Raw genomic sequence first — 16,568 nt, 5'->3', positions numbered from 1 at the left:
AAAAAAAAAAAAAAAAAAAAAAAAAAAAAAAAAAAAAAAAAAAAAAAAAAAAAAAAAAAAAAAACCTCTCGAATTTATTTGGTTTCAATTTTGAAGTATTTAATTTTCAATTTTATTAGATTTAAATTGAATTATTTCTAATAAAATATTCAATAAATTTAGAAATTTAAAAAGATATATATATTTTAGAGACTAAATTTGTAATTTTCAAAATTTTGGGGCCAAATTATGATAAACTTCAAAGTTTAGGACTCCAGTTAAAAGGAGAGATTCAAATATTTTAATCTCTAATTGAATATATTGTCTATATAAATTTGTAAATTGAGATATGTTCAAATTGGTATTAAATTTTTATATTATTTAAGTGAAAATAGAATTGTCCATAATACATGGAGAAGATTCCAAGTCATTTATATTAAAACGGTCTGAGTTTTCTAGATCTTAACTATATTTTTTTATCGTTACTATATGCATGTACCAAATGTTCGAGGCACATGTGTGGAAATCTTAGTGGGTTTTACCCGAATTGATGAGAATTGGGACCTAATCAACAAAATCGGGTCACTTTGACGTACAATCATCGAGCTTTACCACATCATGACATACGGCTATCATGGGAGCAACCCAACCATCAACGCTCGTACAAACCCCTTGCCTACGAAACTAGCTTATTGAATAGTATGACTAAATCTGACATTAGACTATAGCATATTGAGACACGAGTTTAATGTTTTAGTTATTGTTCCTAGATTTTAATTTTTAAGCCGGTTGTCACTCAATTAATTGTTGAACGTTGCTCGTGCTCTGTATTGTCAAGCTCGTGCAATAACAAAACCAACCCAATTGTTTTTAAGAAAGCTTATAGTTCTACAAACTCGTAGATCATGACAAAAAAAAAACTCTCAAACGTAAATAATTTCATCGTGGATGAAAATAAATTTAGAAAACTTACTTCTAAACTTAAAAGATCTAAATCATACCACGAGTAGTTTTATTAATAATAATTGTGAAAACACGAAGAACTAAACTTCGATCAATGAATGCATCGGAAACATGCGACCAAAGTCTAAAAAAGTTTTAACCCATATTTGCAATGGCGGTTTCTATTTGTACCTTCAATTTCTCTTCTTCCTCTCTCTCGGCCTGTAAAAGCCCAATATTTTCATATTAGATATACAATATCGAGAAGTAACCTTCAATCATGATGAAAGTTCTCTATTTATAATCATTTAAATAATCAAATAAATTACTAAGGATATGGAAAAAAAAAACAATAAATGGATACAAAATATATAGATATTTGACTGTAATAAAGAGTTAAATATGATAAACCATAATTTAAGACTAAATATCCTAAACAATGCTGAACTAGGTCTATCTTGTAAATTAACCAAACTCATAAGTCTCTCGAGAATACCACACAAAACCAATTCCTTCAAACTCGATCTCGTAACTCAAACTTCTTATACCTACATTCAAAACACAAATTTGATCAACTTCTTAAGCCTGAACCCTAAACCGTTTCGGGCACCACTACCCCTAAAAGAGGTAATGAGAGTACTGTTAAGGATTAAGAAGACGGTCATGGGTTTATAAGTAAGGAATACATCTCCATATCATACCATTGTGTGGAGGATTACAAGAGTACTATTGTGATAATTCAACATCGTTTATGAAATGTTTATCTTATCCAATTGGACGGGAATCTTATATAATACCTAAATTAATTGAGGCTAGAGCTAGGCGACTCAGATTGATATGAGAGTATGGAGGTAGGAGACAAGAACACGAGCTGACCGAACAAAGCTAAATCATGGACCTACAACTTTTGCAATATTGCAAATTTAGAAGAAAAAAAAGTAGTTGAAACGAAACCGACATGGAAAACTACATATAAAAGAGAGAAAAGGGACAGAAATGAGGAGAGAGAAAAAAGAATAATTTTGGGGACGTGAAATTCAAACTTTTGACCTAATGATCAAGAATACAAATTTTATATCGTATTTAATCCATGTATCTCTCATTTACTCGAGTGGTACAATGTCTAATAGAATCTTAAACTTTCAATTTGACACTAACCTCAATGAAGAGCGTGTTCAAGAGCTTGTTTGCAAAGACATTGATATTAGCAGTAATGATCTTCAACTTCAACGATTCAATCACTTCCCAAACCTTCAATATCATGTTGCCTCGGCGTAAGCACGTCAAACTCACCACCATCACCTTCTCGCCCACGTAATTCACACTCAACTAACAACAACAAGTTTCAATCAATCAAACAAACAAACAAAAAGTCCTAGAAGTTCAAATTTCGAGATTCAAACTCACTTACATCGAGAACTTCGATCGAAGAAGACGATGAAGCGTCGGTTGTTTGCTGATTCCATTTCATGTTCGTCCAAATTCGATCTCCATTTTCGTTGTTCCATTGATTTGTGGTTCTTGATCTCTTGTTGTTTACGCTTGATTCCAGATCGAAAATCTCTGTTTTGATTCTCTTCTCTTCCGCTTGCAACTCTTGGATGTATGTGATTGCATCTTTTATTATTGACGCCTTGTCCATCTGGCATCACCAACACAAACTTTTTTAAAAAAAATTGAAAAATATAAATATTAATACTTTGTTCAAAACTATCGTCAAATTCTCAAATTTTTATTAATATCCTGTTTAAAAAAAATTATTTTAAAAATATTTTTATTAACAATTAGTAAAATTAAAATATTTATGTTACTTTAAAAATAAGGATATTTTTTAACTTTTATGAAAATTTTAGAATATTTTTAGTTTTTTGTAAGGGTATTATTGGAATTTTAAAAAATGGAAAGTACTGAATTTTTATTAATTTAATAACTTAAAAAAGTTATTATACGTAATGACTAAATTGCCCCTGAACGGCTAATTTAACTAAAAATAAATTTAATAATAATTATGCTAATTTATGATTTTTTTCACTTATTAAAAATCATCAAATTTTATATATAATTTTTTTTTTAATTTTTTTTTAAATGACACTTGTTTTCTCAGAGAAAATATTAAATTTGTAGTCAAATTCAAAATAAAAACCAATTTTTTAAAATTTTAAAATATAGCTTTGTTTTTAAAAATATATAAACAAAAATAAATAATAAAACATGAAAAATTATAAGCGAAAAATAATATTTATAAATTAAAAAAAAAAAGTTTATAAAATTAATTTAAAAAAAAAAATTAAAATCTCACTCTGGTGATATTGGGGACTACAGCTCGGAGAGCAATAAGCCTATCGTTAAGCTTCTTTCTCCGATTTCTCTCCGACACGATATTCTTCGACGCCTCCGACGGCGACGACGGCGACACCTTGCCGTCCGGCGAGCTCGAATTGTAAGCACCGTAAAATGCTTCCTCCAGTCCCCACCCGCTGCTAATTTCAAAGGATATTAAAAAAAAAAATTAAATAAAAAAAAACGGATTCCGAAAGGAAACCTGCCGGAGTCTTCCGTCAGCAGAAACATGTCCGTTTCCCAATTTTTCAGATACTCGTCGAGAATGTTATCCATCGGCGGCGGATCGGGCGGACGGCCGGAGGAGACGGTGGCGATGATGGCGGATTCTGATTGCGATGTATCTATGGAGAGGAAATGGGTTCTGTGTAAATCGGCCTTTTATATGGTGAAATTTTTACTATCTAATAATTAAAAAAATTAAGATCGTTGAAAGTTCAAATATACCCTCTCTTTTTTTTTTTTTTTAATTGAGTTATTTTGAAATAAGTTCGATTAAATAATTGAGATGTAATTACGATAAATATTACCATAAATTAGATGTAATAAATTTTAGAAATGGTAAAGATGATATTCGAATTTTTAATGAAATTTTTTCGTGAATATTTATATCATATCAAACATATGCTCAATTGATTTTTAAATTCTAAACTTTTTTTTTTAATTATGTTTAGGAAGTCATTGAATTATCGAAATTTCAATTTCGGCATATTTAATATTATCGAGTTTTCAATCTTACAATCGATATGGTTTGAAGAGTTGTTTTATGCATGATCGTCCAGTGACCCTGCACGTGTTATATGTTTGATATATGTATTGTGTTTATGATATGATATATTGTTTGTAATGATATGGTATGGTTTGTTATATGATATGCACACAAATACTCAATAACATTAAAACACAAATGGATGTCAATTATGATAAGGTATGAAGTGTCATGATATGTTGTGACAGGTATGACATACAATGAAATGTTTTGAGATAAGAAGGTTTATGACGTACCATCGATTAGACATGAAACGAAAAGGAAAATGATTGTCATGTTTAACATGATACTACAACCGTCGCTATTCCTTTCGGGTGTTTGACAACAGTACTAGAGACGCTGGCCTGACCAGCACAAGGTTCAGGGGGTGTGCGAACCGCATTGTGGGTCTATGTCCGACGTATGGGCCGTGTGTAGAGTAGTAAGTACACATCCGATAACCCGTACTAGAAAACCGCCTAAGAGAATCCGATTTTAAATAATAGGTCTTATTTATGTTGCATATGTTTGCATTCTCTAACCACATCAGGGAGGTCAACTGATTATTTCTTAGAAACAGGAATTGTGTTACTTTTCTATTTTAGGTAAAGACAATATACCTCTATTCGATTATATATTTATTTTAAGCTGGGGTTTCTATTTTTTTAAAAGATCTTTTTCACTACTCATTATTTATTTTTATTTTTATTTTGTGTATTTTAATGTTTTTGTGACGTCACCAGACAGTTAAATAATCATTGACAGAACATTTTTAACTAATATTATTATTAACTTTAATAACATAATTATTTATTTTAATTTTTAAAAAATTGTGTTTTTTTTTCAATAACCTAGGAAATTATTTGACTTTTTAGTCCAATTAAAAAATATTTTTTTAATTTTCGAAATTTGCCTTAGATTTCAAAATCTTCAATAAAAAAAATATAATAAATCAAATAATTTCATAAATAAAACTCGTATTTATATATTTTTAAAAATAAAAATACGAAAATAAAAAAAATTAATTAGTTTCTATAAAAGGTGCAAGAGGAATAGGGCTATCATAGGCAACACACGACTTCAAGAGTTTGCAAGGTTGAGCTAGGTTCGACCCTAAAACAATCAACTCAAAACATTAATCTCGGGCCCATTGGAACGATCCCTCAAAAAGTTGTCTTAAATGTCTAAGTGGCTGACTCCTTGAGGGTCGACTGAAATGCCTAAATGGACGATCACTTGAGAAGTCGGCCTACGCCAATTTGGCTAACCCCATGGGAGTTTGACTTGGGTCAATTTGATTAATTCCTCAAAGGGTCACTTAAGGCTTCAACTAATTCCTCGAGACAATAAGGAAACTTTTAACAAAATTGAACTTAAGAATGAGAGAGAAGGTCAAAAGTTGGCTAGTGACCGACCCTTTGGCACTCGAAGGGTCATGCTAAGCTTGAAGGGTGGGATTGAGTAACTAGTTAGTAATCATGACGTCCCAATCGTCCAGAAAGATTCTCAAAAAATGTTAGGATATTCAAGTAAACATTTTGTATATATCATTATAGAAGACGATAAAGACCAAAAAACCAATTTTAGGAGGGTACATATTCTTTCCACTAAATGACTAGATATGGTAGAGATGGGCATATATGGTAGATGGCTATGTGTATTAAACTGAACCATATGTATATTCTCTTAGGTAATAGTTTGAATATGTATTTTATATATTTTTATAACCGTACATATTAGAAGCTATTAATATAAATCTCTAGCCGTCGTAGAGTTTACCATCTCGATGTTACAACGTATATGTCACATTCTGTTTTCTCTCTCTTGTTCTTCGTATTCTTCATCTAAATCGAGTGTATGAGTGTGCGATCTTAACAACTGTTATTAAAGTTATGATAAATTCACCATGATCTACGAAGATGGAAAGCTTACAAATTGGAACCGAGAAGTTTGATGGATCTAATTTCAATTTCTAGAAGTTGCCGATTGAAAATTATTTGTACTAGAAAGATCTTCACGAATCCATATCTAGGGTGCATCCAGATTCCATAACCACGGAGTAGTGGAAACTCAAGGAGCGAAACGTGGCGTTCAACACGTCAAGGAGAAGACAACGTCATATTGAATGTGCTGTTGAATATTTACAACAAAATATATATATATATATATATATCGACTATGAACAAGATATATTTGATGCGTATATTGTTCAATCTACATACGTCTGAAGGTGGATTTGTTGCAAATAATAGACAAGTTTTAAACCACCTAGACGCCCCTAAGAACCCAGTAGATCTTCATGACATCCAAGAATGACAAAGGTAACCTCTAGGTTATTAGCAGTGGGTAAACGTCAATAGAGCTTCCACTTTCCTTTCCAATCTAGTGCCGATATTGTCAAGTTTGGCCTAGGCCGATTAGGGTTATGTGACCACATTTCAGTTGGATTACCCTCCATAGAAGATTCATCTTGAGATGGGATGTGCCATTACACGAATAGTCTTGGTAGCTAGCATGCACAGAAGGATCGCTCCACCAACCTTGGGTGACTAGATAGCCCTATGGGCAGGGTTCACCATAATGTCCCCACCAGGGAGAGTTTTATGAGGTAGCACCTTAACCAAGGACACCAAAGATGATAATTCTGGCTCAGAAGACGTGTGACGCTAGAAATGGGTGAACCACCCCCTCCGAACCCAAAGTGGATCTGTGAGTAGCTAAAGTACCGCTCGAAATTTCGAGACACCCTAGATACTCAAATAGTAGTAGAGACTAAGTCCAAACTTTCTAGAGCTTATAGTAAAACCCGTGGATACCTACTGGATTTTTTTAGGTAGAGGAGTATACGAGAGCTGAGCGGTTATAAAGAGGACCGTTGCAAAGTGTCGGTCAATCCTTGTATTTGAGTGTTTTGTATTTCGTTTCGTAATTATATTCCAGACTCATTTTCTCCGTTGTAATAAATTTAACAAATCTAAACAACACTCTCTCATAATTAGATCTTATTAAAATTTCATCTTCTATTTTATTTTCTTTTGGTCTTTAATTTTTTAGTCACGGTCCAAAATTCGAGTCATGACAATTATACCTCAACGTGAATAGGAGATGCATAACGAAAACATGAATTAGAAAATTGAAGTAGATTCGATCGAGAAGTCAATTCCATTAATATTCAACAATCAACGAGTCATTAGTTTCCTTTCGAGCATGTACTTACGTTGCATGAGCATAAACTAAATTTGAGAATAGGCTCTAATTTGTTCATATTTGAAATTGATACTCATTCTCGAACAAGCTAAAGTAGGCATAATAATGTAACCTCGTGATTGAATCGAGTGTACCGAAGATTGTCCTATAGTTTAGGAGGAGATGCCTTTCATTTTAGTTCAAAGTTTTTATTATTATCATCACTTGTTGTCAGAGAAGTACTGATGTTGTAGTTCATCAAAGAGATTTCAGGGTGTCTATGTTCGTATAAAGGTGGATGGTTGGTGAACAATTTTAGTGGTAGAAAGAATCAAATATTTTCACAAACAAAACAACAAAAACAATTTGTATGTTGGTTGCAAGAATGTCCTTTGTTGTTCATTACACTCTTTGATGGGTAATTTAGATGAGTTTGTATTGAATTTTGAAGAAAAATATAGCGGTGAGAGGTCGAGTTTCATAACACGAACCTACATCACTCGTCTTGCCATTATCAAATGTTTTTTTTTTTTTTTGAAATGATCCGAGTTAGGAATACTCAATAAGTAACTACTCTCGATAAGCGCCAACAATTTTGGATTTTGCAAAGCTAGAGGTCTTAGGATTCTTTCAAAATTTCACAAATAAAACTAACTTAAACGAAGTAAAGATATTTCACCTCTAGAGTTGGCCAAAGATCGTGATCAAATGTTCTGATACCAAATGATATGCGCTAACAATGATGAATTTTGCAAAACTAGAGGTCCTTCTTGTATCCTTGCAAAATTTCCCGAATAAAGCAAACTTAACGAAGTAAAGATATTTCACCTCTAGAGCCAGTTAAAGAACGTCAACAAAATGCTCCTATACCAATTGATTAGTGTCAACAATGCTGGATTTTGCAAAGCTAGAGGTTCTTCTAGAATCCTTACAAAATTTCACGAATAAAGCTAACTTAACGAAGTAAAAATATTACATTTCTAGAGCCGACCAAAGAACGTCAACGAAATACTCTGATACCAAATGATAAGCGCCAAAAATACAGGATTATATTGAGCTTAACAAATATCTTTATCGTCAAAACATGTTATTTTCTTATGGCTAAAGTGAACACTTACTTCATTAGACTAAGCTTAACACTATCTAATCTAATAAGTTATGTTCGGAATTGTCTAGATATCTTAAACTCGAAGTCTCTAATCTTAGAGTAACCACGTGTATGCATGGAGACTAAAAAACAAGAATATGAAATGCAAAGTAAATGATTGGGTAGCTCATTACGACCTTTATATTTCGAGAGAAGATGCCTTTCTTGATTTCAGGATCATTCATTCAATTCAAATGTTTGTATCGATATGTATTCATATCAATGGGATAACACAATGATGGATGATTTGGTAGACAATAATATCGACACAAAGCATAAAATATTCTCTGAAAGTGAACCAACGACTTGATTGAATAAAGTAGATGAAGAAAATTGTAGGCTAAAGTTTGGCTTAGAGAAAAGGACATTTATGTACGTACCAAAAACCATAAAAATTTTATACATCTCTAAATTTTCGAACGTTCAAATAATACCCTCGAACGTTCTAAAAAATACCCTTATCATTAGTTTCCAATAGAAACCGTAAATATTTTGTTTCAAAATAGGTTTGAACTTTTAAGAGGGTTTCAAAAAAGTCAGGCTTATTGCTCTCAGTCCCTCCCGTAAGCTTCACTTTGATTGAGATTCTTCACTTTAAGCAACTACTACTAACCCTCGATAGGGTTTGCAGTTTCTTACGTTTCTCTCTTTTGCGTAGGAACTTCATCATCGTGTAAGGTACTTCTTTGATTTATAAGATTCAATTTTAGGCTTACCTCTAGGCTTCTTTAGTTGAGTCATTTTTCTTACGCCCTGATGGCCTTCCTCTAGGCCTCCTAGGTTAAGATGATGAGTCTAATGAAACACACCGATTTGTAGGTTACACTTCGTTGATTGAAGTAGCTTCTGGTTTCTTCTTGGCTCTATTCTTTCGTTCCTTTTTCTCCCAACTCACTGGTTTCTTCTTCCCATTTCTTGCCGCCTATGCCAACGGATACTTTTGGAAGATATTGATGGTCTTTCATTAGTATCTTATACATGCGGTTTCGCGACCATTTTACCTTCATCAACAAGAATCTGTTTTTATCGTACATCTTAAGGAATGAGTTGACTAACTCTACTCTACTACCTTCTTCTGTCATTTGACCAATGCTAACAATATTCATCTTCAAACTCGAGATATAATATGTAAGCTAATAAATTTGATTTAGTAGAATAAGTTACTAAGTAACTTTAAGAGGATTATTAGTAGACATCGTAAACTAACTTATGAAGCACATACAAGAGAATTAGTAATAGTTGTCAAGCTTTTGACTAAGTTTTGAGCTTGTGAACAAGTTTTATGCTTCAATTAGAAAGATCTTTGTAGTTAGTGGACCAAGTTTTCAAAGATTTCTCTTCGGAAACCCAAGGACTCAATCGTATGGATATGTAAAATACAGGATTTCCAATCCTAGCAGGAAAGGGAGGGAAACGGATACTCAATTTAAAGTGAGTAAACAGAATTCCATACTTGATCTCATAGATACATATAGAATTCTGTGGAAAGTCGTATTCGATGAAAGTCGTATTCGATGAAAGTCGTATTCGATGAAAGTCGTATGTACGGCTTGGAGGGAGATCTTTCATATCTTTCGAGATCCACCCTACAATATGGGGTCAAAAAGTCAAAATAAATGAAAAACTGATTCTTGAACCCCTTTCACGCTCATGTCACGTCGAGGTACTGCAGAAGAAAAAATTGCAAAATCTAATCCAATTTATCATAATCGATTAGTTAACATGTTGGTTAACCGTATTCTGAAACACGGAAAAAAATCATTGGCTTATCAAATTATCTATCGAGCCATGAAAAAGATTCAACAAAAGACCGAAACAAATCCACTATCTGTTTTACGTCAAGCAATATGTGGAGTAACTCCCGATATAGCAGTAGTAAATACTCATGAAATGTATGCTCTTTGCTCTTTTCACAACTACAACCATGAGAATTAAAAAGCTAAGTACTTTAGATTTCTCTCCTCGAGTGCTTAAGAATATCTAACCAATCTATCCTTTTTTTTTAATTTTGTATTTATGAACGAATTTATCATAGTTAACATTTGAAAAAAAAAACTAAAAACATATTTCAATACTAAATATCCTTAAACTTTTAAAAATGTTCAAAAATACTATTACCGTTAGTTTGTTTCAAAAATAGTTTTGAACTTTTAAAAGGGGTTTCAAAAAAAGTCAAACTTATCGCTAGTTTGACTTTGATTGAAATTCTGCAAGACTAAACCTTTTAGCAGCAGTTTGGGAGGCAATACCACTTGAGAAATTACTGAAATTGATAGCATTGTACCTTAATGGCCTCTTTCAAATCCAATGCGAGTTCTACCAGAGCCGCCACCCTCATAGCCATCTCGCATTGATGAACCTGCACCAGCTCTCATTGTCCCACCAGCGCCAACTTTATCCATACCTTTCTTACCTTTCTTCACTTCAGTCAAGAACTGATCGAGTCCGAATGGATCGGCTTCTTCAACCTCTCTATCAAACTCAACCGGCCTATCTCTAGGTCCAGACCTTTCTGCCGTGCCCGAAAACTGCTTGTCTGGTTTGAAGCGATCGGTCTTCGTTATCTTGTCTAACTGTTCATCAGCACCTCCATACATATCAGAATCAGCGTCCTTTTTAGGTCGGTAAAGGGTTGAAAGAGTAGGCTGAGCGGTAAATAGGCCCTTGTCGTATATGTTGTATTGATCGTCATTGGAAAATCCGGAGTCCATTCCTTTATCTTGGTTAAATAGCCTCTGGTCATACATAACCTCCCCTTCTCGACCTGCTCCGGTCGAAGCCATACCAAGTGCAACCTTCTCGCTGATATCACGATCTCGGTCTCGTGTAATCTTACTCTTCTTTCCCATTGCTGCGTCTTTAGCCTCCAACCTTCTTTCCCTCTCCCTCTCCCGACGTCGCTCCTCACGAATCTTCTCCCGCTGCAACCTCTCTTCCCTTTCCTCCCTTGTTTCCTTTGGTAAATCCTTCTCGTTTTCTCTGACACGTTCAAAGTCCCCCTTCATCTCAAAAGTATCTACTGCGTCCCTCTCAGATGAATAATGAACAGAAGGAGGTGCAGCTCCGGTTCTCTCAGACCGAGCTTTCTGAGCCAATGCTCGAAGCTCCAACTCCTTCTTCTCCTTTTGCTTCATTAGCATTTCTTTCTGAACCTTAGATCTCATAGCAACTGCTTCTCTAGCTTTCTGTTCAGCAACATACAGTGCTTCTGATAGCTTTGCAAAGTTATCGTTGATTTGAACTTCTTGAAGGCCTCTCCCATCAGCTGCAAGGCGCTTGTCAAGTGGAATTGTATACCCTTTTGGATTCTTCCAATTTGAAATACAAGGTGGAATCTTCCAATCCTGCTGATCCTTCACGGTGACCGGACGTGGAGGAGAATGCATAACAGGCACCGGAGGAGACCCCGAAGCTTTAGGAACACGTTTGTGCTTGAACTTTGGAGGCTCAATCGGATCTACAGGCATCTCCACCATTCTGATTATTCTCTCCTTGGCGCCCGAATTAAACGCAGCTGATTGCTGAGACGGCTTATACTTGATAAACTTCGAATCCATTGATTGTTTGGTTACATTCTTAGGCTGTGCTGCACTCAATCTTACATTAACTATCTTCTCAAGTGCAGATTTCGTTTCCTCAGTTGTTTCTTCAATCTCTTTCTGCAACTCATCATCTTCATCACTCACTTCATCATTTTTCAAAATCTTCGGAATAAGATCTTTATGTTGCGAATACACAGTCTTTCTAGAATTCTCATTCTGCTTGACAATAGCATCATATGCAACATTTCCGTGTGCATCAACCGTAACAGGAAGGATCTTCGATCCGGGCTTCGACGATCTATCTCTACCCATATCAAGTGGGTATTGAGCAATGTGGATCTCTGGAAAAGCACCACCATCTCCAAAATCCTCAACTCTCCTTGGAACAAATCCCCCACGCTTCATGTAAGGCAGCACCAGATTCGCCTTGACAACAGAAGCTTGCTCTGTTTCTAAGGAACTAAACCGCTGCTTGAACCATGGATCATTTGAATGATCATAGTGTGTTACAATGGTTGACTTAACAGCAGGAAGAAGGTCTTTCAGAGTTGCCATGACTTTTAACTACCTAAAAGAACTAGAAAGACAGTAAAAAACTAATTGGTCTAAGAAATATGAAATGTTATCTCTAGTGTTTAAGAAAGGCAACAAACATCTTGATCCAAATTAGCACCAACCCATAGTTTCAATGCCATAATTTAACATCTCTCACAAACACAGTGGTAGTAATAACGACTCTCTACCGTGGTATGATATTGTCCACTTTGAGCATAAGCTCTCATCGCTTTACTTTGGACTTATAAACTCATGATCATTCTCTATATTAGCTAACGTCGGACTCCATCCAACAATCCTCAACGCAAGGGGACTTTAAATTAAAGAAAACCCTAAATTCACCTAAGTACAAACAAAACCAAAAATGAAGAATCTGAAAACATCCCAGAAGAACAAATCACAACCCATAAACGAAAACGAAAGAAATCAAACAAAAGAAAAACGGTGCAGCTAGATTAAAAAAAACAACCCAAATTATTCATATCCAACAAGTTTAAGAGAGAGAGAGAGATGATACCCTAGAAATCGCAGAAGAAGTGAACCGAAAATCAAAGAAACAGTGATTCGAGTAGGTGAGAGACTATCAGAAAAGGATGGGTTAACAGTGATTCTGAGACAGCAAAATCGAGAGAAGGCGAAACTGGAGTTTGAAGCTAATGGAGAAGTTGTGAAGAGGGAGAAAGTGAAGGGGAAGCTTCAAATAGGGTTAAGGACAGATCGGAGAGAAGGAAAGACGGCATGGAGGAGTTTGGATTTGCAGAGATGGAGCGACGACGACAGTGTTCGAACGAGAATCAGGCGGTCTTAGAAAAAAAGGGGGGAACGAACGATATCGGGTCACACAGTCGGGTCGGGTCGGTTTTTTTTTTAAATCAATAATTTAATTATCAAATTTGTTTGAACACATTGTTTTTGGGGCTAGTTTGATAATGATTTTGACTTTACATTTTATTTAAAAAAAAAATTGTTTAAAAAATTGGCCTTGTTTTTTTTTTTTTTTTTTATAATTTTTTTTAAGGCTAAACTTTGTTAAAAACATCCTTCAATTTTTTTTTTATAGAAACTGTTAAAATAACTTAAAAAAGTTGCACACCCACATCCTCATCCTACAAAAACTTGTCAAAGAATCATGCTTCTAAACATCGTGCACCATTTTTATCATGTCAATTCAAAACCATTTACAATAACGCCCAAAGTTCAAGGTTTTGGATCCAAATTCGACACTTGACATTTTCTTGCATTCTTGTGACACTGTCACGATTCTTCTTATTTCTAAGAGCGAAAACTATTCACACATACTAATAGGAATTTTTTCCATATGTTTTATCTGAGAAATTTTTTTAAGAAGTTACCGAGCATAGAATTACTCCAAACAAAATACACTTTAACTTTAAAATTCTTGTAATTGAGCTAAAAAGAAGGTGGATCTTGTTAGTATAAGTAATAACTTTTCCTTCTTTAAATTTTTCTTAGTCTTATCCTCAAGATCACTCTAATTCAAATGCAGATGGCAGCCATCAGTTAAGAACATGAATTATTCCATTTCAACCACTAAGGAACGTCATAGAGACTCTAGGGTTTAGCTCATTTTAAAGAACAAGAATGAAACTGAATTTCTTAACTATTATCTCGGATAAGGTATGTGTACCATTTCAACGAAGAACTCGGAAGTTCGAATTCTCCAACGTGTTGAACTAAAAACTAAATACTTTTAATCTTTAAACTTTAGAGGACCTGAAGTGACTAATAAAAAGAACCTACTCATAAACAAATACATTGACACAGAACAAGAAGGGAAAAAGAAGAAACGTAAGACAAATCTACCCAGCTAAATCAGTTTCAATATGCATGAGGGTAAAAACGTTTTTTCAACTACTTTAGGCTGACTTTACAAGAACTACATTCCAACATGATTCATTCATCCTCTTAACAGACAAGAATTAATACGATGCGTGTCAAATCCGAGTGGATATGAATCTGCAGATCAGTCAATTTAGAGCCTGAAGGTACTGTACCCTCCTAACCCAGATGACACATAACCACCATATGATTGTGATGATAAAGAGGATGAAGTGTAGGATGAACCTGAAGCACCCAACTGGGAGTATGATGACCTCAAGCCTGCGGTGTCTAGCCTGCCATAGCTGCTGGTTGTTACTGGTTCCTTAGGGCCACTTATTGCTTCCTATAAGTACAATACAAGGAAAACAAAATCATAAATATCAATGTCCAGCAGTTACCATTTGCTTGCTATTTTCCTCGAGAATCCTAGTAATCCATAATAATAACCGGAACTATCCAGTGTAATAAGCATTGGGCTAAAACTTTGGCCAAGGAAAGAGTTGCACAATGAAATATAAGCAACTTTTTGCATGACATGAGAAACAGAGTATCGCAGCGCAACGCTATGGACCATAACAAGTGAAACCACGAAGTTAATAGTCAAAGGGGAAAGTTAAATATTACCTGAATTAATTGTTGAGCCATCTGAACTTGTGACGAAGTGCCTTTTATTTCCACAGTGATTTCATCCGGCAATCCCCTGCTCTCTTGGATGGTTAAGATTGCACCACTATTGCGGCGGATGAATGCAATATTTGCTCCTCCAACCCCAATGATGTCCTCAGCATAAGATAACGGGATCTGCATTGTCTGCGTGACCTGACAGGAACCACAAAGAGGTGACTCAGTCAAAGATGATAAAGACGAACTCGGTAACTACTGTGTGACCCCACTTCCTCCATTCAGCATTATGCTAAATAATACTTGTGTGCAATATGCCAAACATTTTGGACATAGTGTTTCCAAGACACGATGGACATGTAAAGCTAACAAGCTTCCAGCTTGTCTGGACATCAAGACTGGAAAAAGAAAAATGGATATGCAATGATGGTATAGTTTGCAGCCTCACAAGGCCTGAGTCAACATAGACCATTTCCTTCAACCAATAACTACATATACCAACCTGAGTGACAATAGGCACACCGGAGCGACCAACACCTGATGATCGAATTGCAGGAAGCACTCGATCTGGTCCATAGAGAGAAATACCAGAGGATGAAATATGAGAATCAAGATGAGTTTCTCGGTCAATAAACAGAGATTCTCTTTTTGAAGATGGAGGATACTCGTTGGAGATTACACTTCGAGATGCAGAAAGAAGTGAGGACTTGTCAGCCCAGGCATCCGTTTGGCAATCTTGTGAGGCAGGTGTATTGAACTATTAAAAAAAAGTTGAAACAATTCATTGGTAGTCCTAAAATATGGTAAAAGAGGAGGTTGAACATAAGCTAAGAGGAAAAAACTTACACTCTTTTCAAATAGAGGAAGAACGCTATGATCAACTAAAAACTTCCTTAGGTGGCCCACCACTGCCTCTAGAGCCTTGAGAACCTTTAAGGTTTCTCCCTGCAATTCCAGCATTCTCTCATCCGGACCAGCATAGAATGGCATCTCATCTGCAAGCATCGAATGTAGATGAGTAAGGGAACATTCAGAGAGTATTCATAGACGAATGACTATAGTAGGAAATGTATTATTATCTCATAACATTATTATTTTCTTGCAGCTGTCTGATTGAATCTCAAGGCTTGAAGTTAATAGTCATCATACTTGGTTACTTTGATTTATAACAGCATAATTGAGGAAAGAAATAACACTTAATTTATCTAGCTATTGTCATGTACTTTTAGTTTTAGGTCATCTTTACCATGTATCAGCAACAGAAAGATGTTAGTGAATCAGAGATTAAGTAAGCTTCTCTAAGGTTAGCTGACACTAGGATGACATGCCACCTATACCAACAAGTTCGAATGTGGTGACAAGACTACCGTCTACCATTGATCTAAGCATAGCTCAACTAGTTAAGAAAACATTGACACAAATGGTCAAATATTTGAACATCAACATCTACGTATTGTTGAAGACAAGGGTTGTAAGTGACGAAGTGTATGAGGGATTAAATCATTCCAAAGATCAATGTTATGGGGGTGACCGTTACAATATGCAATGAGTAATAAGACAAGTAGCTTGCAGCTAGGGAAAGGCATGTGAGCAACCATGATACTAAGCTGAGCAATGTAGTTCTATTTCCACTTTCCATCACTCCCCCCCCCCCCCCCCCCCCCCC

General features: G+C 35.1%; 3 protein-coding genes across 5 annotated transcripts in view; all 3 read right to left on the bottom strand.

Moving 5' to 3' along the window:
* Window positions 1-999: 999 nt before the first annotated feature.
* LOC111465351 (transcription factor bHLH35-like) lies at window positions 1,000-3,561 on the bottom strand. The gene is made up of 5 exons (XM_023109679.1): window positions 3,464-3,561; window positions 3,221-3,398; window positions 2,333-2,563; window positions 2,080-2,250; window positions 1,000-1,143 (listed from the first exon to the last, which is right to left on the bottom strand). Exons 1-5 carry the CDS (start codon window positions 3,535-3,537, stop codon window positions 1,078-1,080), a joined length of 720 nt encoding a protein of 239 aa, XP_022965447.1. The 5' UTR covers window positions 3,538-3,561; the 3' UTR covers window positions 1,000-1,077.
* Window positions 3,562-10,625: 7,064 nt separating this feature from the next.
* Window positions 10,626-13,237, bottom strand: LOC111465366 (SNW/SKI-interacting protein-like). 3 transcript variants are annotated; one of them, XM_023109704.1, is made up of 2 exons: window positions 12,957-13,237; window positions 10,626-12,461 (listed from the first exon to the last, which is right to left on the bottom strand). In XM_023109704.1, exon 2 carries the CDS (start codon window positions 12,437-12,439, stop codon window positions 10,628-10,630), a length of 1,812 nt encoding a protein of 603 aa, XP_022965472.1. In that variant the 5' UTR covers window positions 12,440-12,461; window positions 12,957-13,237; the 3' UTR covers window positions 10,626-10,627. The 3 variants fall into 3 exon arrangements, with proteins under 3 accessions (XP_022965472.1, XP_022965470.1, XP_022965471.1); XM_023109702.1 differs by having other exon boundaries at window positions 10,626-12,452; XM_023109703.1 differs by having other exon boundaries at window positions 10,626-12,453; window positions 13,026-13,237.
* Window positions 13,238-14,230: 993 nt separating this feature from the next.
* The window catches only part of LOC111465395 (RNA-binding KH domain-containing protein PEPPER-like), a 5,677-nt gene continuing 3,339 nt past the window's right edge, over window positions 14,231-16,568 (bottom strand). The window contains exons 3-6 of the mRNA XM_023109746.1: window positions 15,749-15,897; window positions 15,405-15,659; window positions 14,906-15,100; window positions 14,231-14,624 (exon numbers count right to left, since the gene is read on the bottom strand). Coding sequence (XP_022965514.1) covers window positions 14,433-14,624; window positions 14,906-15,100; window positions 15,405-15,659; window positions 15,749-15,897 — 791 coding nt within the window. The 3' untranslated portion in view covers window positions 14,231-14,432. The remainder of the gene's footprint in view (window positions 14,625-14,905; window positions 15,101-15,404; window positions 15,660-15,748; window positions 15,898-16,568) is intronic.

This window comes from Cucurbita maxima, unplaced genomic scaffold, assembly GCF_002738345.1.
Source record: "Cucurbita maxima cultivar Rimu unplaced genomic scaffold, Cmax_1.0 Cma_Scf00029, whole genome shotgun sequence".
Taxonomy (NCBI): domain Eukaryota; kingdom Viridiplantae; phylum Streptophyta; class Magnoliopsida; order Cucurbitales; family Cucurbitaceae; genus Cucurbita; species Cucurbita maxima.
This window is presented reverse-complemented; position numbering and strand designations above follow the sequence as displayed.

What these genes read in the sequence shown, in the direction of transcription:
- LOC111465351 (XM_023109679.1), bottom strand. Translation starts at nt 3,537, where the DNA reads ATGGATAACATTCTCGACGAGTATCTGAAAAATTGGGAAACGGACATG. An exon ending in CTTCGATCGAAGTTCTCGAT is followed by an intron (nt 2,251 to 2,332) that starts GTAAGTGAGTTT and finishes TGTTGTTGTTAG; the next exon opens with TTGAGTGTGAATTACGTGGG. An exon ending in TGAACACGCTCTTCATTGAG is followed by an intron (nt 1,144 to 2,079) that starts GTTAGTGTCAAA and finishes GGGCTTTTACAG; the next exon opens with GCCGAGAGAGAGGAAGAAGA.
- LOC111465366 (XM_023109704.1), bottom strand. Translation starts at nt 12,439, where the DNA reads ATGGCAACTCTGAAAGACCTTCTTCCTGCTGTTAAGTCAACCATTGTA.